General features: G+C 43.4%; 2 protein-coding genes across 2 annotated transcripts in view; one reads left to right on the top strand and one right to left on the bottom strand.

Annotated features, from left to right (window-relative positions):
• Positions 1 to 8,064, top strand: part of kcnh4a (potassium voltage-gated channel, subfamily H (eag-related), member 4a) — a gene marked incomplete at both ends in the record, with an annotated part of 29,772 nt that extends 21,708 nt beyond the window's left edge. The window contains 10 exons of the mRNA XM_080723290.1: positions 342 to 536; positions 1,539 to 1,738; positions 3,818 to 4,067; positions 4,652 to 4,866; positions 5,774 to 6,141; positions 6,230 to 6,309; positions 6,651 to 6,727; positions 7,182 to 7,335; positions 7,801 to 7,955; positions 8,050 to 8,064. Of these exons, the coding sequence (XP_080579416.1) occupies positions 342 to 536; positions 1,539 to 1,738; positions 3,818 to 4,067; positions 4,652 to 4,866; positions 5,774 to 6,141; positions 6,230 to 6,309; positions 6,651 to 6,727; positions 7,182 to 7,335; positions 7,801 to 7,955; positions 8,050 to 8,064 (1,709 nt within the window). The remainder of the gene's footprint in view (positions 1 to 341; positions 537 to 1,538; positions 1,739 to 3,817; positions 4,068 to 4,651; positions 4,867 to 5,773; positions 6,142 to 6,229; positions 6,310 to 6,650; positions 6,728 to 7,181; positions 7,336 to 7,800; positions 7,956 to 8,049) is intronic.
• Positions 8,065 to 8,066: 2 nt separating this feature from the next.
• LOC308282900 (E3 ubiquitin-protein ligase TRIM39-like) lies at positions 8,067 to 12,826 on the bottom strand (the record flags this gene model as incomplete). Its single annotated transcript, XM_080723289.1, has 2 exons — positions 8,067 to 8,073; positions 11,433 to 12,826. The coding sequence occupies 2 exons, from the start codon at positions 12,824 to 12,826 to the stop codon at positions 8,067 to 8,069; spliced, it is 1,401 nt and encodes a 466-aa protein (XP_080579415.1).
• Positions 12,827 to 16,204: the final 3,378 nt, after the last annotated feature.

Raw genomic sequence — 16,204 nt, 5'->3', positions numbered from 1 at the left:
CAAATACAATAGGGCTTATGTGGATAATGTATATTTTGTAATAATAATCTAGACCTACAAAGTAACTAGTGAATAAAGTTTTCAAATAATCGTAGTGGGGTCAAAAGCAAAATATTCAGAGAGGCTCTGAGAGGTAGTGGAGTATAGAAGTACATTATGAAAAACATAATATATCCAGGTAAAGTAAGAGTACCTCTTAATTGTACTTAAGTACAGTACTCAAGTAAATGATGTGCTTTGTTACTGTCCACCATTGTTTTACTGACCCCCACCTCCACCCATCTCTCTCTCTCTCTCTCTCTCTCTCTCTCTCTCTCTCTGTCTCTCCCTTGGTCCACAAGGCTGGCTCCAGGAGCTGGGTAAGCGTCTGGAGACCCCCTACATCAACAGCACCATGGGGGGTCCGTCCATGCCCAGTGCGTACATCGCCTCGCTCTATTTCACTCTCAGTAGCCTCACCAGTGTGGGTTTTGGCAACGTGTGCGCCAACACTGACGCGGAAAAAGTCTTCTCCATCTGTATCATGCTCATGGGTGGTGAGTTCATCAGAAACTGTTGACGCTCCTTCTTGTGACTCATTTGCTGACTAAAAACAAACAGAGAGTGTACAAATGGAACCAAATGGAACCAAATAGACCCTAACGTGATGTGTCTATTCGGTTCCATTTCTACACCATCAGAGCTAAATTAAAGCTGTAATCCATAACTTTTAGTTGGTCAAATAAAACATTATTTCAAGGAATCTGTATGGTAACTGTAACTCTGTTTGTTCTCACTCTGCTCTTCCATTGAGCAATTTATATTATGGTGACTGACTAGAGGTATTGCATCAAATTCAAAGGGAAATGTCTCACCCTCCCAAACAAGCTCTCCTTTATACTGTAGCTCAACAGTAGCAATTTCAACGTTTGCACAGAGGACCAAGGGTTGAATCCTGGGTAGGAATATAAAATGTACGGATTGCAGACAGTAGTGTAAAGTAACTAAGTAATAGTCAAGTACTGTAAGAAGACTGACCTCTTCAGACTCCACCTAAACCCATAGCACTACTGTAACACCCCCCCTTCCCTCAATGACCATTCATGAAGCTAGATAGCAGTTTTTTACTGATTAGGTGCGTGGTCTACCTATGTTATTGTTTTTCTAGATTGATATTCCTATGCATTTGTTATATTGTTGTTAATGTACTGACATATTATCTTGCTTCACTATAATAAGCAAGATAATGTGTATTACCTGCTTATTGTCGCTTTGGATTAAAAGCGTCTGCTAAATGCTTAAACTGTAAACTGTAAAACTGTACTGTACTAAAGTGCAATTTCAAGGTACTTTTACTGCGCTTGGGATTTTCTATACTTTATAGGCCTACTGTACAGTATAATATTGTACCTTTTACTCAACTACATTTATTCGACAGTCCTGTGTTTTAAACTAATAGTTAATTTGCAGATTTACTGTAACACACATTTTATTGTGTATTTAGCCAGACAAGCTATCGAGCTCCAAACGCTGTTTCTGCTCCCCTGTCCCACCTACAGCCCTGATGCACGCGGTGGTCTTCGGTAATGTTACGGCTATCATCCAGCGCATGTACTCCAGACGCTCACTCTACCACACAAGAATGAAGGACCTCAAGGACTTCATCCGCGTACATCGTCTGCCTCAACTGCTAAAGCAGCGGATGCTGGAATACTTCCAGGCCACCTGGTCTGTGAACAATGGCATCAACGCCAATGAGGTTGGTAAACTGAAGAAGTGACTGTTTCTAACCCTAGCAACCCTATAAATCTAGGCATGTCCTAAAAGGCGAAAATACACAAATATATGGTTTAAATCAGTGGTTCTCATCCTTTTCAGGCCGCGACCCCCAAAATAATCACATTTTAACTGGGGACCCCCCACCCTGACGAGCACTAAGAGTTGAGGCATTACATTTTGCATAACACGGTTCTATTATGAAAATAGCAGATCTACTATTAGATCGGCTATTTTCACAATTCCTGCCTCTAATATTTGACAATTTGACCCATTTTTAATTTTAGAGGTATTAAAAAGTCCTTAAATTGTCACTTTAGAAATGTGCCGATGTGCTCTATACACATAAACTTTATGTTGGTTTGTTTACTGTTGAGTGAGAAAACAACGTTGCACATTAAGTTAATCATCTTAAGTTCATCATCAACCTTGAGAACCACTAGTTTAAATAGCAAACAGCTACATGCTCACAATAAAAATATAAATATAAGACATCGACTTGTGAGTGTCTTACTGTAACTAGGATTAGACATTTAAAATTAGGGACTTTGGCACCAAACGCAGCATCAGTCCTAAGAGCAGCACCCTGTCTAATTATATGGATAAGAGTGGAAAAAGAGCGAATAGTCATTAACACTCTCATCATCCCTAGCTGGGGAGAATGTATTCACTGTTGAAGCTATAAGAGACAGTCAATGAGTGTGACAGTCAACACATATGCTGCCTTTAGCATCTTGCATCTGTTTTGCAACCTTATGTCAGTCAGTGCAACTCTTTCACTCTGTCTGTCTGTCTGTCTGTCTGTCTGTCTGTCTGTCTGTCTGTCTGTCTGTCTGTCTGTCTGTCTGTCTGTCTGTCTGTCTGTCTGTCTGTCTGTCTGTCTGTCTGTCTCTGTCTCTCTCTCTCACACACAACAGAAATCATTGCCTAACAATGCTGGTTTTAGAAGATTTTGTCCACCATTTATCATATGAAGTGTTATAATAGATCTGTGCATTTAGTGTTATTCTCTGCTATTTTAGGCATTCTAGGCACTGTATGTTGTAGGATTAAACTCTATGCATGGTTTTTCTAATTACATGTCACTTTAGAAAATTGAAAATTGAAATTCTTTGGAAAGATCCTTTGGAAAGAATTTGCCAAAATTTGGTGTCAGGTCAAACATGGAAATGACTGCTATCCAATGAATGTGTTTCAAAGTAGATTTCTATCAATTATACACCCCCTTGAATTCATGAAGATTCCCTTTTTTTCGAATAAACCAATAATTTGATGACCGGCTATTGAGTCTCCTATTGACCGATGAACCAGTCATCAAATTATTGGCGACAAAAACAAAAGAATCTCCATGAATACAAGGCTTCATGTGTGTGTAATTGATAGAAAATAATTAATTTGGGTGAACTGCTCTTTTAGGTGTGAAAACATGTCATCGACATAATGAGACACTGACTATGTCAACAGAGAGAAGCACATATTTCGTATCAACTCTCAACAACTCTGACTAGAAAGCAAGGACGTGCTGGCCATTGGGAAAAGCGGGACAACTCCCGAACGGCCGGTTCATTCCCGGCAGGTCCAGGCCGGCCATTAGGAAAAGATTAACCTGTTTGCACAAAAGTAAAAATTAAACTGTTTGCACAAAAGTAGTGAAAACAGCAGATCTACAAGCACACAACGCCTCGCACCGCGAGGCGTTGTGTGCTTGTAGATCGGCTGTTTTCACTAGTTTAAATCATTTTTAAAATGATAAATACAAAACAAACGGTTTTGGACATAAGGTTTCCACCCGACAACGACGAAATATAACTCATGTAAATGGCCCACTGGCTTGTCACTGGTCATGATCTGAAATGGCAAATCTTTGAGTAGCAGCAGCGCTATAGAGAGAGATCTCTCTCTATGGCGCGCAATGAGGGCCTCTCCAACTCTTTTTCCTGAATCAGGGGCCCAGCATGTCCCTGCTAGAAAGAGACCTCTACAGAATTTAAAGGGCTTTCTAGAGACATTGCCTTGTTCAGACTGATGAGGTCTTTTCAACTCCTCTCTCTCTCTCTCTTAGCTGCTGCATGACTTCCCAGATGAGCTGCGAGCAGACATCGCCATGCACTTAAACAAGGACATTCTGCAGCTGCCGGTGTTTGAGCGAGCCAGCAGGGGGTGTCTGCGCTCTCTCTCCCTGCACGTCAAGACCTCTTTCTGTGCACCTGGGGAGTACCTCATCCGCCAGGGTGATGCCCTGCAAGCCAATTACTTTGTCTGCTCCGGATCCCTGGAAGTGTTGAAGGACGGCATGGTTCTTGCTATCCTGGGTTAGTGCAGCGTTGATTTGACAGCACATTTCAGATTCAGTCATATTTTAGTCACCTGAAATGTCTAAGTTTTAGTCTAGTTTTAGTTGACTAAATATCACAAGATTTTAGTCGGCTAAGTCTACAGCTGATTTTGTTGATGAAAATGTATTTTGGCGGGCCTTGATGGGGTCGTAATGGTGGATTTTACTCTTGGTTGAATGCTGAAAATAGACGATCTACAAGCTCACAACTCGTCACAAGTTCACAACGTGTCGCGTTGTGAGCTCGTAGATCTGCTATTTTCAGAGCGCCACATCCGAGCGCAACCAAACAGAAAATAACTTTTCTTTTAGTTCTACAGGATCTCTTTTCCTCTAGTCTCTCCCTACCATTTATCATTTGTTGCCGAAATTGTCAATATATTTAGTTTTAGTTTTAATTATCATAGCTTAGTGTTTATTTAGTTTTCGCAAATGAAAAAAGGTATTCAACGAACATTTTTCGTCATAGTTTTAGTCAACGAAATCAATACCTTTTTTTTGTCTTCAATGCATTTGTAACCCTTCTGTTTGATTTTCTTTTTTTTTACCTGATCTGTGCAGGCAAAGGTGATCTAATTGGGGCCGACCTACCAGTGCAGGATCAAGTGATTAAGACCAATGCAGATGTGAAGGCTTTGACCTACTGTGACTTGCAGTACATCAGTGTCAAGGCTCTGCAGGAGGTCCTGGGGCTCTACCCAGAGTATGGCAGCCGCTTCAACTCAGACATCCACCACAACCTCACATACAACCTGCGAGAAGGCAGTGATGCTGAAGTAAGACAATTTCATAGGTTAAATCAATTACATTTTTATTATAGTTCCGAATCACTACAGTTTATACCATATACAGGTCTATCCCCAAAAATGTGAATATTGTGTAAAAGTACATTTTCTAGAAACTTTCATATATTCTAGATACATTGCACATTCATTGAATTATTCCAAACCTTTTTTGTTAAAATTTTGAATTTGTATGGCATACAGCTCATGAATACAAAAAGACAACACAAGACCACTCAAAACTAGGATTTATAATAGAAGAAATTCAACCTTCTGAAGTCAGAGTTGCTTGAAGTCCAGTGTAGTAGTATGTAGTAGTAGTAGTGTAGTACGGTAGTATGTAATATATGTATACTTCAGATGCTTGTAGTCATATACTTTGCGACCACAGTTTTGTATATCTACTAACCTTGATAATATATCTATAGGGACGAACAAGACTTTCAAGATCTCCCAGGCTGTCTCAGGTATTTCTGCCTCACAGAACTAATTATTTCTTATTACATTACATGTATTCATTTAGACGCTCGACAGAGCCAAATATACCACGGTGGATTCAAAGAAACCCACAACCGGATAATATGACTCACACCACCTGTAGTTGAGTCAGATTCTAATTTAGAACATGTGCAAAATAAAATTAATGATTAATTAATAACTATAGCCAATATAGTGCTGAATAGATTATTTTGTGAACCAGCAGTAGCTTGAGAAAACATTATGCTAAATAGTATGAGGCAAAACATCTGTTCTAAAGCAACAAAACATTTTATTCGAGTCTTGGAGCTGTTCACACAAGATAGTGATCTGATTCTGAAATCACTTTTTTTGACAAACATAATTTCAATGATCCTTTTAACTAAGAAATCATGAACAATGTTTCTAACTCTCATCTCCCTAGGATCGGCTTGGAATGAATCACAAACTACCCTTCATTGTTGAGGCGGACAAGGTGGAACATGTGGAAGACATGGGCCACTGGCTTCCAAGGAGGGTACCCCTTCTGCACGCAATGGGCAGCCCTGTTCACCCACCCAGCCTCAGCACCCCTCGGCTGGGAGAAGAGCTTCACCACATCCATGCCCTTCGCCCTCGATCACCCGTTCAGGGATGTAGAGGCCGTAGCCCATCTCCCCAGCCGCTCAACACTGACAATCTCTTGTCCTCTCCATTACCCACTCTTCTACACGACACAGACATGAGCCATAGACCAGCCAAACTGCTCATCCCATCCGTACATTGTGTCAGTCCTCTAGACTTGAGCCCCAGGTAATCTATTCCAATCAGTTTTATCCAGATATTAATTGGATTTCCGATTGCTCTGTAATGATGTAACCCTTATTCCTGTCTCTTCCAGGGTTGTGGATGGAATTGAAGATAATGGCCATGCGTTTCATTTTAATGTGGAGCAGAGTGAGGCAAAGACTAATGGAAAAGGTAATTCATTCACATCAGTTGGTAGGCTGATTTTACTTGTAACAATGAAAATCTTGATCAAAAGGATATCTCAGGGGTAAGAACTTTACATTACATATTCATTTAAAGTTTGTTCAACATACAGAAGAGAAATGTTAGAATCCAAGTTTTTGTGAAGCAAAATGTGCGTGTGAGGGGGCGAGGGGTGTAATGCCCTTTCTTTTTTCTTTTATATGTATTTATTTATTTTTGTGTGTGTGAGAGAACTGGGGAGGGGTGGGGTGTGTGGGGTTGTATGTCTTTATACTTGAAAATCATTTCTATTTAATGTCCTACACTTTGTGTCCTATACCCTTTTATAGACCATTTCCAGATGAGTGCTAACCTGCTTCTGGAGACAGAGGAGGTGAGACAGAATATCAGCAAGCTCAACAATGAGGTACAGTATGTAGTGACCTTAGAGCTTAGACCAACTGAATGACACAGACATATAACGCAATCTAGGAATAGAAACATTTAACTAGGTGACAAACATTTTCATTTCGTTCCTCCTTCAGATAGTGACTACTCTACTTTCACAGCTCCTCAAGGGCTGGGGTACATATCTAAAAACAGGACTTCAGACTTTTTCTTGACACACTTTCAGGACACAAGTTAAATGTTCGGGTTATGCTAGCATGAAAAGATTGTTACAGGCAAAGTTGAATGCACTTTATGAACTGAAGAAAGTGTGTAGATGCTCCAATTTTGTATGTGTAATTTGATGCAGCTACATACTGTATTACACCTTCCTCTCAAGTTTATTTCTTAGCAATGAGAAGTAGCTTAAGCATACAACATTAAAAAGCCGACAATCTTACTATACATTTTCCTTCCCTTTTCTTTTTCTTCAGATGAACAACTTGAATCAAGAAGTATCTAACCTGGCCAAGGAGCTCCGTGGGATGATGCATTTCTTGCAGACCCGTGTGACCTTACCGCACTATACCACCCCAGTCTCGACATACCCCTGTAGCATACAGATGGCTTCCAGCGCCAGTGTGACACGTGTGCCTTATAATATGGCAACAGGACCTCATCTCCATCACATGCCAATTACCCACCCTGCCAGAAATGTGTGGGGTCACGGTGGAGTGCCCAGCCATGGTCTAAATCCCACAAAAGGCCAGACACAAGGGCTTGAGCATTTGCATGGACCGTCCAGTCCCATGTCATCTTGTTTACATATATGCTGCTCTGACAGTGAAACAACCACTACTCACAGACTACAGAGTCAATGTGGCCCCTTACAAACCTCCAGAACAATACCCAACACTGCCTACATGACCCAAACTCATGGTCAGGGGGGCCCATCCCTGCTTGGACTTAGCTCTGCCTTTCAAAGCTTCCCAGCGACTTGCCAGGGCCCCCAGGTGGGATGCAAGGCCTCTGTTCCCACTTTGAGCAGCAGCTGTCACCTAATGTGTTCTGCAAGAAATCTCAGCCAGTCCTATCCCTCTCTAAGTGTGCCAGCCAACTCTGATCTCACACCATCTCCCAACTTCCAAACACCCATCCATGTCTCTGTCACCCCTACTGGAGAGGTCCACACCACCTTCACCTCCCTGTCCCCCTCGGGGGTCTATACCTCAGCAAGCACAACACACTGCCAGGGCCCCCTTGGTTCTGTCAGTGGTCCAAGACAGAATGATCTGGTTGGATGCAGCCCTATCCACCAGACAGAGAACCTTATTCACACAGTGCTGGGGTCTTCTTCTACAGGACCAGATTGCGTAGGCCTACTTCCTAAGCATCCAGAGAGGACAGACAAAGAGGTTGCACATTCTGAGACAAGAAGCAGTACTCCAACCGTAGAGGTTGGACACATTTAGGGTGTGGACAGTGGAGGTGACACAAGCCTGACCCCCCCCCCCCCCCCCCCCCCCCCCCCCCCCCCCACACACACACACACACACACACACACACACACACACACACCACACACACACACACACACACACACACACACAAACACACACTAGTTACCTTAAAGGGATATTCCACTTTCAAAAACCATGATAGATTCATTAAAAACACCCATCATTTTTTCTGGTGACTCACCAGTAAGACTCCCTAATCGGGAGATAAGCGACCGTCAGGTGACATGTATACACAAAGAGGGCTGTAAGTGGCATTGGTTCCTGAGTGTAGGGGGACGTGTAGACATAGTGTGTACCGATTTGTGTGATTTTAGGGCAAAATCTGTAGGAGCAGTGTCCAAAAATGTGTTTTGCAAGAATCGGCCTCATGGTGGCGCTAGAAGAGGGGCATGTGAGAAATGAGGGGTGGGGTCTCCGCGTTGCCTTGGCGGACGAATAGGTACCGGCCCTGGCTCTCCCGGACGCTCCTAGCCCGAGTTACGGCATTTTATGTGAGCTGCAGTGGAGGGGGTCCTCCACTGGGGGCGCCACCACTTTTGCATCGTTCTGGAGCACCAGGAGTCGGTGGTCCCCGGGAATTCCCCGTGAGCAGCCCCGTTGGGGTGGTCATTTGGTCATTTTTGCACATTTGGTCATTTTTTACATCTGGGGGTCCCCCAGGGACCTGGGGGTCCCTGGAGCTCCGGGGGTCCTTGGAGGTTGTAGTTTGGCAGGCAAGGAACGTGTGTGCAAAATTTGGCATGGATCGGGCCAACAGTTGCGGAGATATGAGCAGGGCAAGAGTGTGACGTGTGAGGTGTGACAGACAGACGGACTGACGGACTTACACTTTGTGGAGGTTTTGATAGTAAGTGCGACCTGACGGTCGCAACAAAAAAATTATATCAGGATTCCAATTCAAAAGAACCAAAAATAGCCGTTCTACAAGCTCAAAACGCATCGCGCTTTGAGCTTGTAGATCTGCTTGTAGATCTGCTATGTTTGCTTCTTTTGTATATGAGATCTAGTCATTCTAGTATATGAGATACTAGAATGACAAAGTAGGACGTAGCAATATGCAATGTGGCCCTCTGGAGTGAAGGTGGAAATATAGTGGCCCTCGTCATCATCAAAGTTGCCCACCCCTGCTCTAGGTCAAGTATGCGAAGTTGATGTCTGACATCACATGCCAGACAAAAAGGTCTGACATCACGTACGCCACATGAGTCAACACAGACTTTGCCACACGCGTTCCCCGCCGCAGCGGGTAGTGCAGTGCCCATATATGGGCATAAAATGGATGCAGACAGACACAGATATCTCCATATATGGGCATAAATGGACACATGGACACATATTACAAATCTTTTGCCCCTTTTATTTGATTTATTTATTTATTTTTCTCCAAAATGTAGTAAAGTGGCTCTCAAAAATATCAGATGTACAAGCTCACTGGGAGCTTTAAATCTGTAATTTTATTTTTAATTTTTACTGTGATTTCTTCCTTCTTTTTCCCCCCCTTTTTAAAACAAATCCTCTGGTTCAGGCGTCTCTAGCACAGCAACAGATATTATATATTATATAAAGTAACAAAGTTGGAGAACTACTCATTTAACTCATTGATTGCCAAGGCCCGAGTTTCCCGAGTAATGGACTAGTTTGCAAATCCCGCCCCATTCTGCCCTGTTACTATGATGGGACATTTTCCCTGGGCAGATTGTTTTTATAGTGGCAGTGAATGGGATTTTTTTATGTTTTCATAGCCTCATTACAGCTATATAAAGTACCAAAGGAAAAACATCTAGGTGATATTAATAAAAAGGGAAGACAAAGGTACAGTAGTTACATTGCAAAACAGGGGGTTTCCCCGAAAATATATGTTTTAATTTGTTTAATCCCAGTGGGACAGAATCACTATTGCAGATTCTTTTATAGTGGAAGTGGATGGGATTTTTTTTGTTCATAGCCTCATTACAGCTATATAAAGTACCAAAAAAAAACACATCTACGTGATATTAATAAAAAGGGAAGAAAAGGGTACAGTAATTACATAGCAAAACAGTAGTTTCCCCCCGAAAATATATGTTTTAATTAGTTTAATCCTCTGGATCAGAGAGAGAATAGAAATAGAAATAGAAAGCGCATTGCATCTTGGGTAGGAAGAGGAGAACTATAATCTGTTCTCCTCACATAATAGGCTGGCTTTTCGTAATTCTGCCCATTTAAAATATATGTACCCAATTGTAACTAGTTAGACCATTGCTAAGGTCCATGTGAACTAGTTTGTTGAAGCTTATTCATTATGATGAGCGTGATCGCTATCACCTACCGCGGCCGTACCGGGCGATTGCCGTGTCGCGCAGTGGGGACAGTTTTTGAAAGGCTGAAGCAACATTCTCCACTGCACAAACTCCACCCCCGATAGCAAAAAGTGAATGTTTTTTCTGGTTGGCCAGTCAGGGAGTCTCAGGGACCAATCAGAAGGCTGACAAACGGTCTATTACAGTAGTCCCAGGCTGCCACAGCCCGAGTTTCCCGAGTTGGCAGCCATTTTGAAAAAAAAAAATATATATATATATATATATATATTTTTTTTTTTTAATATTTTTTTTTTTCAAAAATGCCTAAAATGTATTAGGCATGATCGCAATCGCGAAATTGCATGTTTAGCCCCATAACAAACACATCTTTCAAAATGGCAAAATGTTTGTTTTGTCTGACTTTGAAGGCTTCTATCTCATGAATGCCTGAACGGATTTCCAAGTGGATTTTTTTTGTTTGAAAGCTGTTAAAAAGTACTACACATAGGGTGCATCATCTAGGCATGGGCGTGCACGATCCGTGCACTAAAAACTGATCTGTGCACTAGAAATTTAGGAACGTGGCAGTGAGGATGGCAATCAATGGCATTTGTGGAATCTGCCTCAGGTCTTTAATGGGTTAAAGACCCCCCCCCCCCCTCCCCTCTGGACTGGCTACTGGTGTATGTGATTGACGCGTTATTGGAAAGGACACCCGGGCTCCAGGGAAACCCCGCCCACCGAAGCTTTTGATTGGCTGAAGCGGAGCTAGGGAGCGCTCAATTGTAGTCGCGTTTATCGTGGGCTAAATATAACGATTGCATTCACCACGGCTTCGTAACTCGCGCGGCGCTCCGCCGGCCGCGCGGCCCTGGCCCGCTCTTCGCGGCCACTCGCGCCTGCGGCGCTCGGGTGCGAAGAGCCCCCGAGCCCACCAAGAGCCCACCAAGAGCCCACCAAGGTCCGCTGGCCTTCACGCCGCTTGCAGTGTCGTGGACAATCGAGCGGCTCCGTCTGGAGCCCGGGTGTCATTTCCAATAACGCGTGATTGACAGGAGAGATGATCAGAGGAGCAGAGTTTCTACCACCATCATTAGGCTGAGGACTGAAGAATGGAAAGAGTTTCTCAGTGAAGGAGCAGCCAGTGAAAGAGTAGAGATGAACTCTGGCCTCCACATCATAAAAGGAGACCAGACCCTCCTCATGATCCACAAACACTCCCACTTTCTGGAGCTCCTCTCTTACAGGGAGGAGGACAGGACGGCCAGTAGCAGCTTTGTACTCATTTCCATTCAACAACCCTATAGTCCAGAAACCATTGTTGGGACTCAGTGTGGTTTCACCTTTCCTGTTGATGGACTCTCTGGCCACTCCTAAATACCACTCAGTCTTCCCTGTAACCTGAACCTCATAGTAAAACCTTCCTGAGGAGAAGCTTTGTTTTCCTAAGACAATGGTACTAGAGAATCTCTCTGTGTTGTCAGGCAGATTCTTCCATAGGTTTCCATGACTCACTTGTTTTCCATCCTCAGACAGGATGAGGTTGGGATGTGCTGTATCAGGATCCAGAGTCACATCCACCTCATATTGCTGGATCCTCCTCAGCTCAGCATCACACAGCTTCTTCATCTCTTGACTGAGTGTCTTCTCCAGCTGAGACACAGCTGTCCTCACTGTCCCCACATGTGGAGACTGGTGGACATTGACCTTTGTCCAGTCCTTGGTGGGTCTCCATCCAGTGTTGATGGATGAGATGTTGTGGAGGAGGTGGAGGTGGTCTTCAGTGTGTGAGAGCTGCTTCAGCTCAAAGCTTCTCTTCTCCAACTGAGTGATTTCCTCTTGCAGCTCTTTAATGAAGCCTTCAGCCTGTTTCTCTGTTGCTTTCTGCTTCTCTTCAATCACATCAATGAGCTCAGCCTGGCTTCTCTTAAAACAGCTGATCAGAGCAGTGAAGACCTGCACACTGTCTGCTCTCTCTCTGTATGCATCTTTCCTGCTGAGCTCTACTGAGTGTTGGATCTGGTGAATCTTCTCTCGTCTCTCCTGGATCATCTGCTGAACTTCAGCCTCTGTCTTTGCTTTGAATTCTTCTTTCATCTTGTGATTCCTGACCTGTTGAACCATCTCAGAGATGACTTTATTAACAAAGAATTCTTGATTTTTAAAGCATGTTCTGTTACACAGTGGACACTTAGACACATCACTGGTGTCCCAGTAATGTGTGATGCAGGCTTTGCAGTAGTTGTGTCCACATGGAGTGGAGACTGGATCAGTGAACACATCCTGACAGATAGAACACAGGAAGTGATCTTCAGACAGGAGACTGCAGGCAGAGGCCATTTCTACGCGCTGACGATAAAAGAAGTGTTGAACAGTCCACTAGGGGGCGATGGTGCGTCGGTACGAGCTGGTGAATGGTGTTCTCTGTGTGGGCTCTACTTTTATACCAGGCTCTTTGCATCGTCACTGTGATGTCACTATGATGACAAGCCACGCCCACACACAGAAATCTGCATCAGCCTCACCCAAATAAGGAGTCCTGTGATGTCACACTGGCCTCCAAGAACTAAAGATCAACAAACTGATTTCTCATGGAAATCTACGAGAGGGAATCTCCATATATGGGCATAAATGATACAGAGAGACACATAGATGTTGTACAGTTAACTCTTCTAGTGCCTATCCCGAACTAGTTCGGCTCATTTTGTCGGCTAGCGACACTGTACTTTGGTCCTTACCATGAGCTGATTATTGAAAACGTAGGTGGTCCGAGGTCGTCCTACGGAACCGGCACAAAAAGCTCTGACATCACGTACGCCACATGAGTCAACACAGACGTTGGCACACGCGTTCCCCGCCGCAGCGGGTAGTGCAGTGCCCATATATATGCAGACAGACACAGATATCTCCATATATGGGCATAAATGGACACATGGACACATATTACAAATCTTTTGCCCCTTTTATTTGATTTATTTATTTATTTTTCTCCAAAATTTTGAAAAGTGGATCTCAAAAATATCAGATGTACAAGCTCACTGGGAGCTTTAAATCTGTAATTTTATTTAAAATTTTTACTGTGATTTCTTCCTTTTTTCCCCCCTTTTTAAAACAAATCCTCTCGTTTTGGCGTCTCTAGCACAACAACAGATATTATTGCGACCGTCAGGGAGCAGTTTACTATGAAAACCTCCACCGGCCGTCCGTCGGTCGGTCGGTCGGTCGGTCGGTCACACGTCACACGTCACACCTTTGCCCTGCTCATATCTCCGCATCAGTATGACATCACACCACATGTGTACACAAACCTTTGTGTACGTTGCTGTGGCAACAGTCTGTTGTTGCTGGTTTGTTAGTGTACGTTAGCAACCACCTTAGCAACCATGGTTTTACCCTAGCAACCAACTGTTTACCCTAGCAACCAACTGTTTACCATAGCAACCATGTTTTTTTACCCTAGCAACCAACTGTTTACCATAGCAACCAGATACGCAGAGCAGGGATCTCCATATATGGGCATAAACAGGTGACATCACACTGATGTCAGATACTCAGAGCAGGGATTTCTCCATAATATATGGGCATAAAAGGGATTCTGTTAGGGATCTCCATATATGGGCATAAAAGGGATTCTGTTAGGGATCTCCATATATGGGCATACAAGGGATTCTGTTAGGGATCTCCATATATGGGCATAAAAGGGATTCTGTTAGGGATCTCCATATATGGGCATAAAAGGGATTCTGTTAGGGATCTCCATATATGGGCATAAAAGGGATTCTGTTAGGGATCTCCATATATGGGCATAAAAGGGATTCTGTTAGGGATCTCCATATATGGGCATAAAAGGGATTCTGTTAGCTGTTAGTGATCTCCATATATGGGCATAAAAGGGATGCTGTTAGGGATCTCCATATATGGGCATAAAAGGGATTCTGTTAGGGATCTCCATATATGGGCATGAAAGGGATTCTGTTAGGGATCTCCATATATGGGCATAAAAGGGATTGTATCCCAGATGATGCCCTGTTAGGAGATCCACACTAACAGAATCCATATATGGTCCTACCGACAGCTGCTATAAGCCAACCCTGGCGATAAGGTCTGAGTCGAAGAAATGCTTCTTTCCTGGCAAGAATTGCCCCTTTATACTGTAGGGCTCGTTTGTGTATTGTATGACATCACGCCACATCATCGGCTGAGGACTGTGTGATGTCATCATATCTCCATATATGGAGACATAAGTTGCTCATGCCCAAATATGGGCTGGTGAGGTCAGACTTAGTGTGATGCGTAGGTTATCTCCATATATGGAGATTCAACTTCAATGAGTAACCATGGCAAACTGTCAACTGCCCGTATTGTCTTGATTGCGACCGTCAGGGAGCAGTTTACTATGAAAACCTCCACCGGCCGTCCGTCCGTCGGTCGGTCACACGTCACACCTTTGCCCTGCTCATATCTCCGCATCAGTATATAGGGCTTATTTGTTTATTGTATGACATCACGCCACATCATCGGGCTTGTTTGTGTATTGTATGACATCACGCCACATCATCAGCTGTGGACTCTGTGATGTCATCGTATCTCCATATATGGCCATCTCCGTATATGGAGATATAAGTCGTCCATGCCCAAGTATGGGCTGGTGAGGTCAGACTTTGTGTGATGCGTAGGTTATCTCCATATATGGAGATTCAACATTCCAGGTGTAACTATGGCTACCCGTATGACGTGAGAGGTGGAGGTTGTGATATTTGTGGAGATAAGCGACCAACGGTCGCTTATCTCCCGATTAGGGAGTCATACTGGTATATTATACCAGTAAGATGCCTAAGGGAGAAAAGCAAAGGGCGAGGTTGCACCATTTCTTGGTCTTCTGGCCAGTGATGTATATCGGACCATTTAACCATATATGGAGACATCTGGTACCCATAGATATTCACAGATATGGGCTTAATATTGATGACATATAAGGGATCTCCATATATGGGCGTAAAAGGGATTCGGTTCCCCTGGCATCACAGGGATCTCCATATATGGGCATAAAATGGATTTGGTTACCCTGGCAACACGGGGATCTCCATATCTCCATATATGGGCATAAAAGGGATTTGGTTCCCCTGGCATCACAGGGATCTCCATATATGGGCATAAAAGGGATTTGGTTCCCCTGACATTACAGTGATGTCAGTGGCTGGTTCTACAGAGGGGATCTCCATTTATGGGCATAAAAGGGAATGTATGTATGATGATGTCAGATATCATAGACGTCATAGGACTTTCACATAACGAATAACTGAGTAAGCATGTAAACCCGTAAAATCTATATTTGGGCATGGCTGATTTATGACCTCATCATGATGACACGAGCAAACACAGCTGAATTGTATAAATGATCAGTGCAGAAACCAACAGAAGAGGTTTGTGTACACATGTGGTGTGATGTCATACTGATGCGGAGATATGAGCAGGGCAAAGGTGTGACGTGTGACCGACTGACCGACCGACCGACCGACGGCCGGTGGAGGTTTTGATACTAAACTGCGACCTACGGCCGCAATAATACCCTCCTAATACGTGAGCAGACCGTGATTTTTCAATAACTTTTTTCTTTTATTTTTAATAATTCTTTGGGAAAATGGAAGAAATTAAATACAATAATATTTATTTATTAGGAGGGTATTATGAGTTACCAGAAAAAAATAATGGGTGTTT

This window comes from Nannobrachium achirus (assembly GCF_963921795.1).
Source record: "Nannobrachium achirus genome assembly, chromosome: 4".
NCBI classification, from domain to species: Eukaryota; Metazoa; Chordata; class Actinopteri; order Myctophiformes; family Myctophidae; genus Nannobrachium; species Nannobrachium achirus.
The sequence above is the reverse complement of the archived record's forward strand: the minus strand, read 5'-3'. Positions and strand labels throughout refer to the sequence as shown.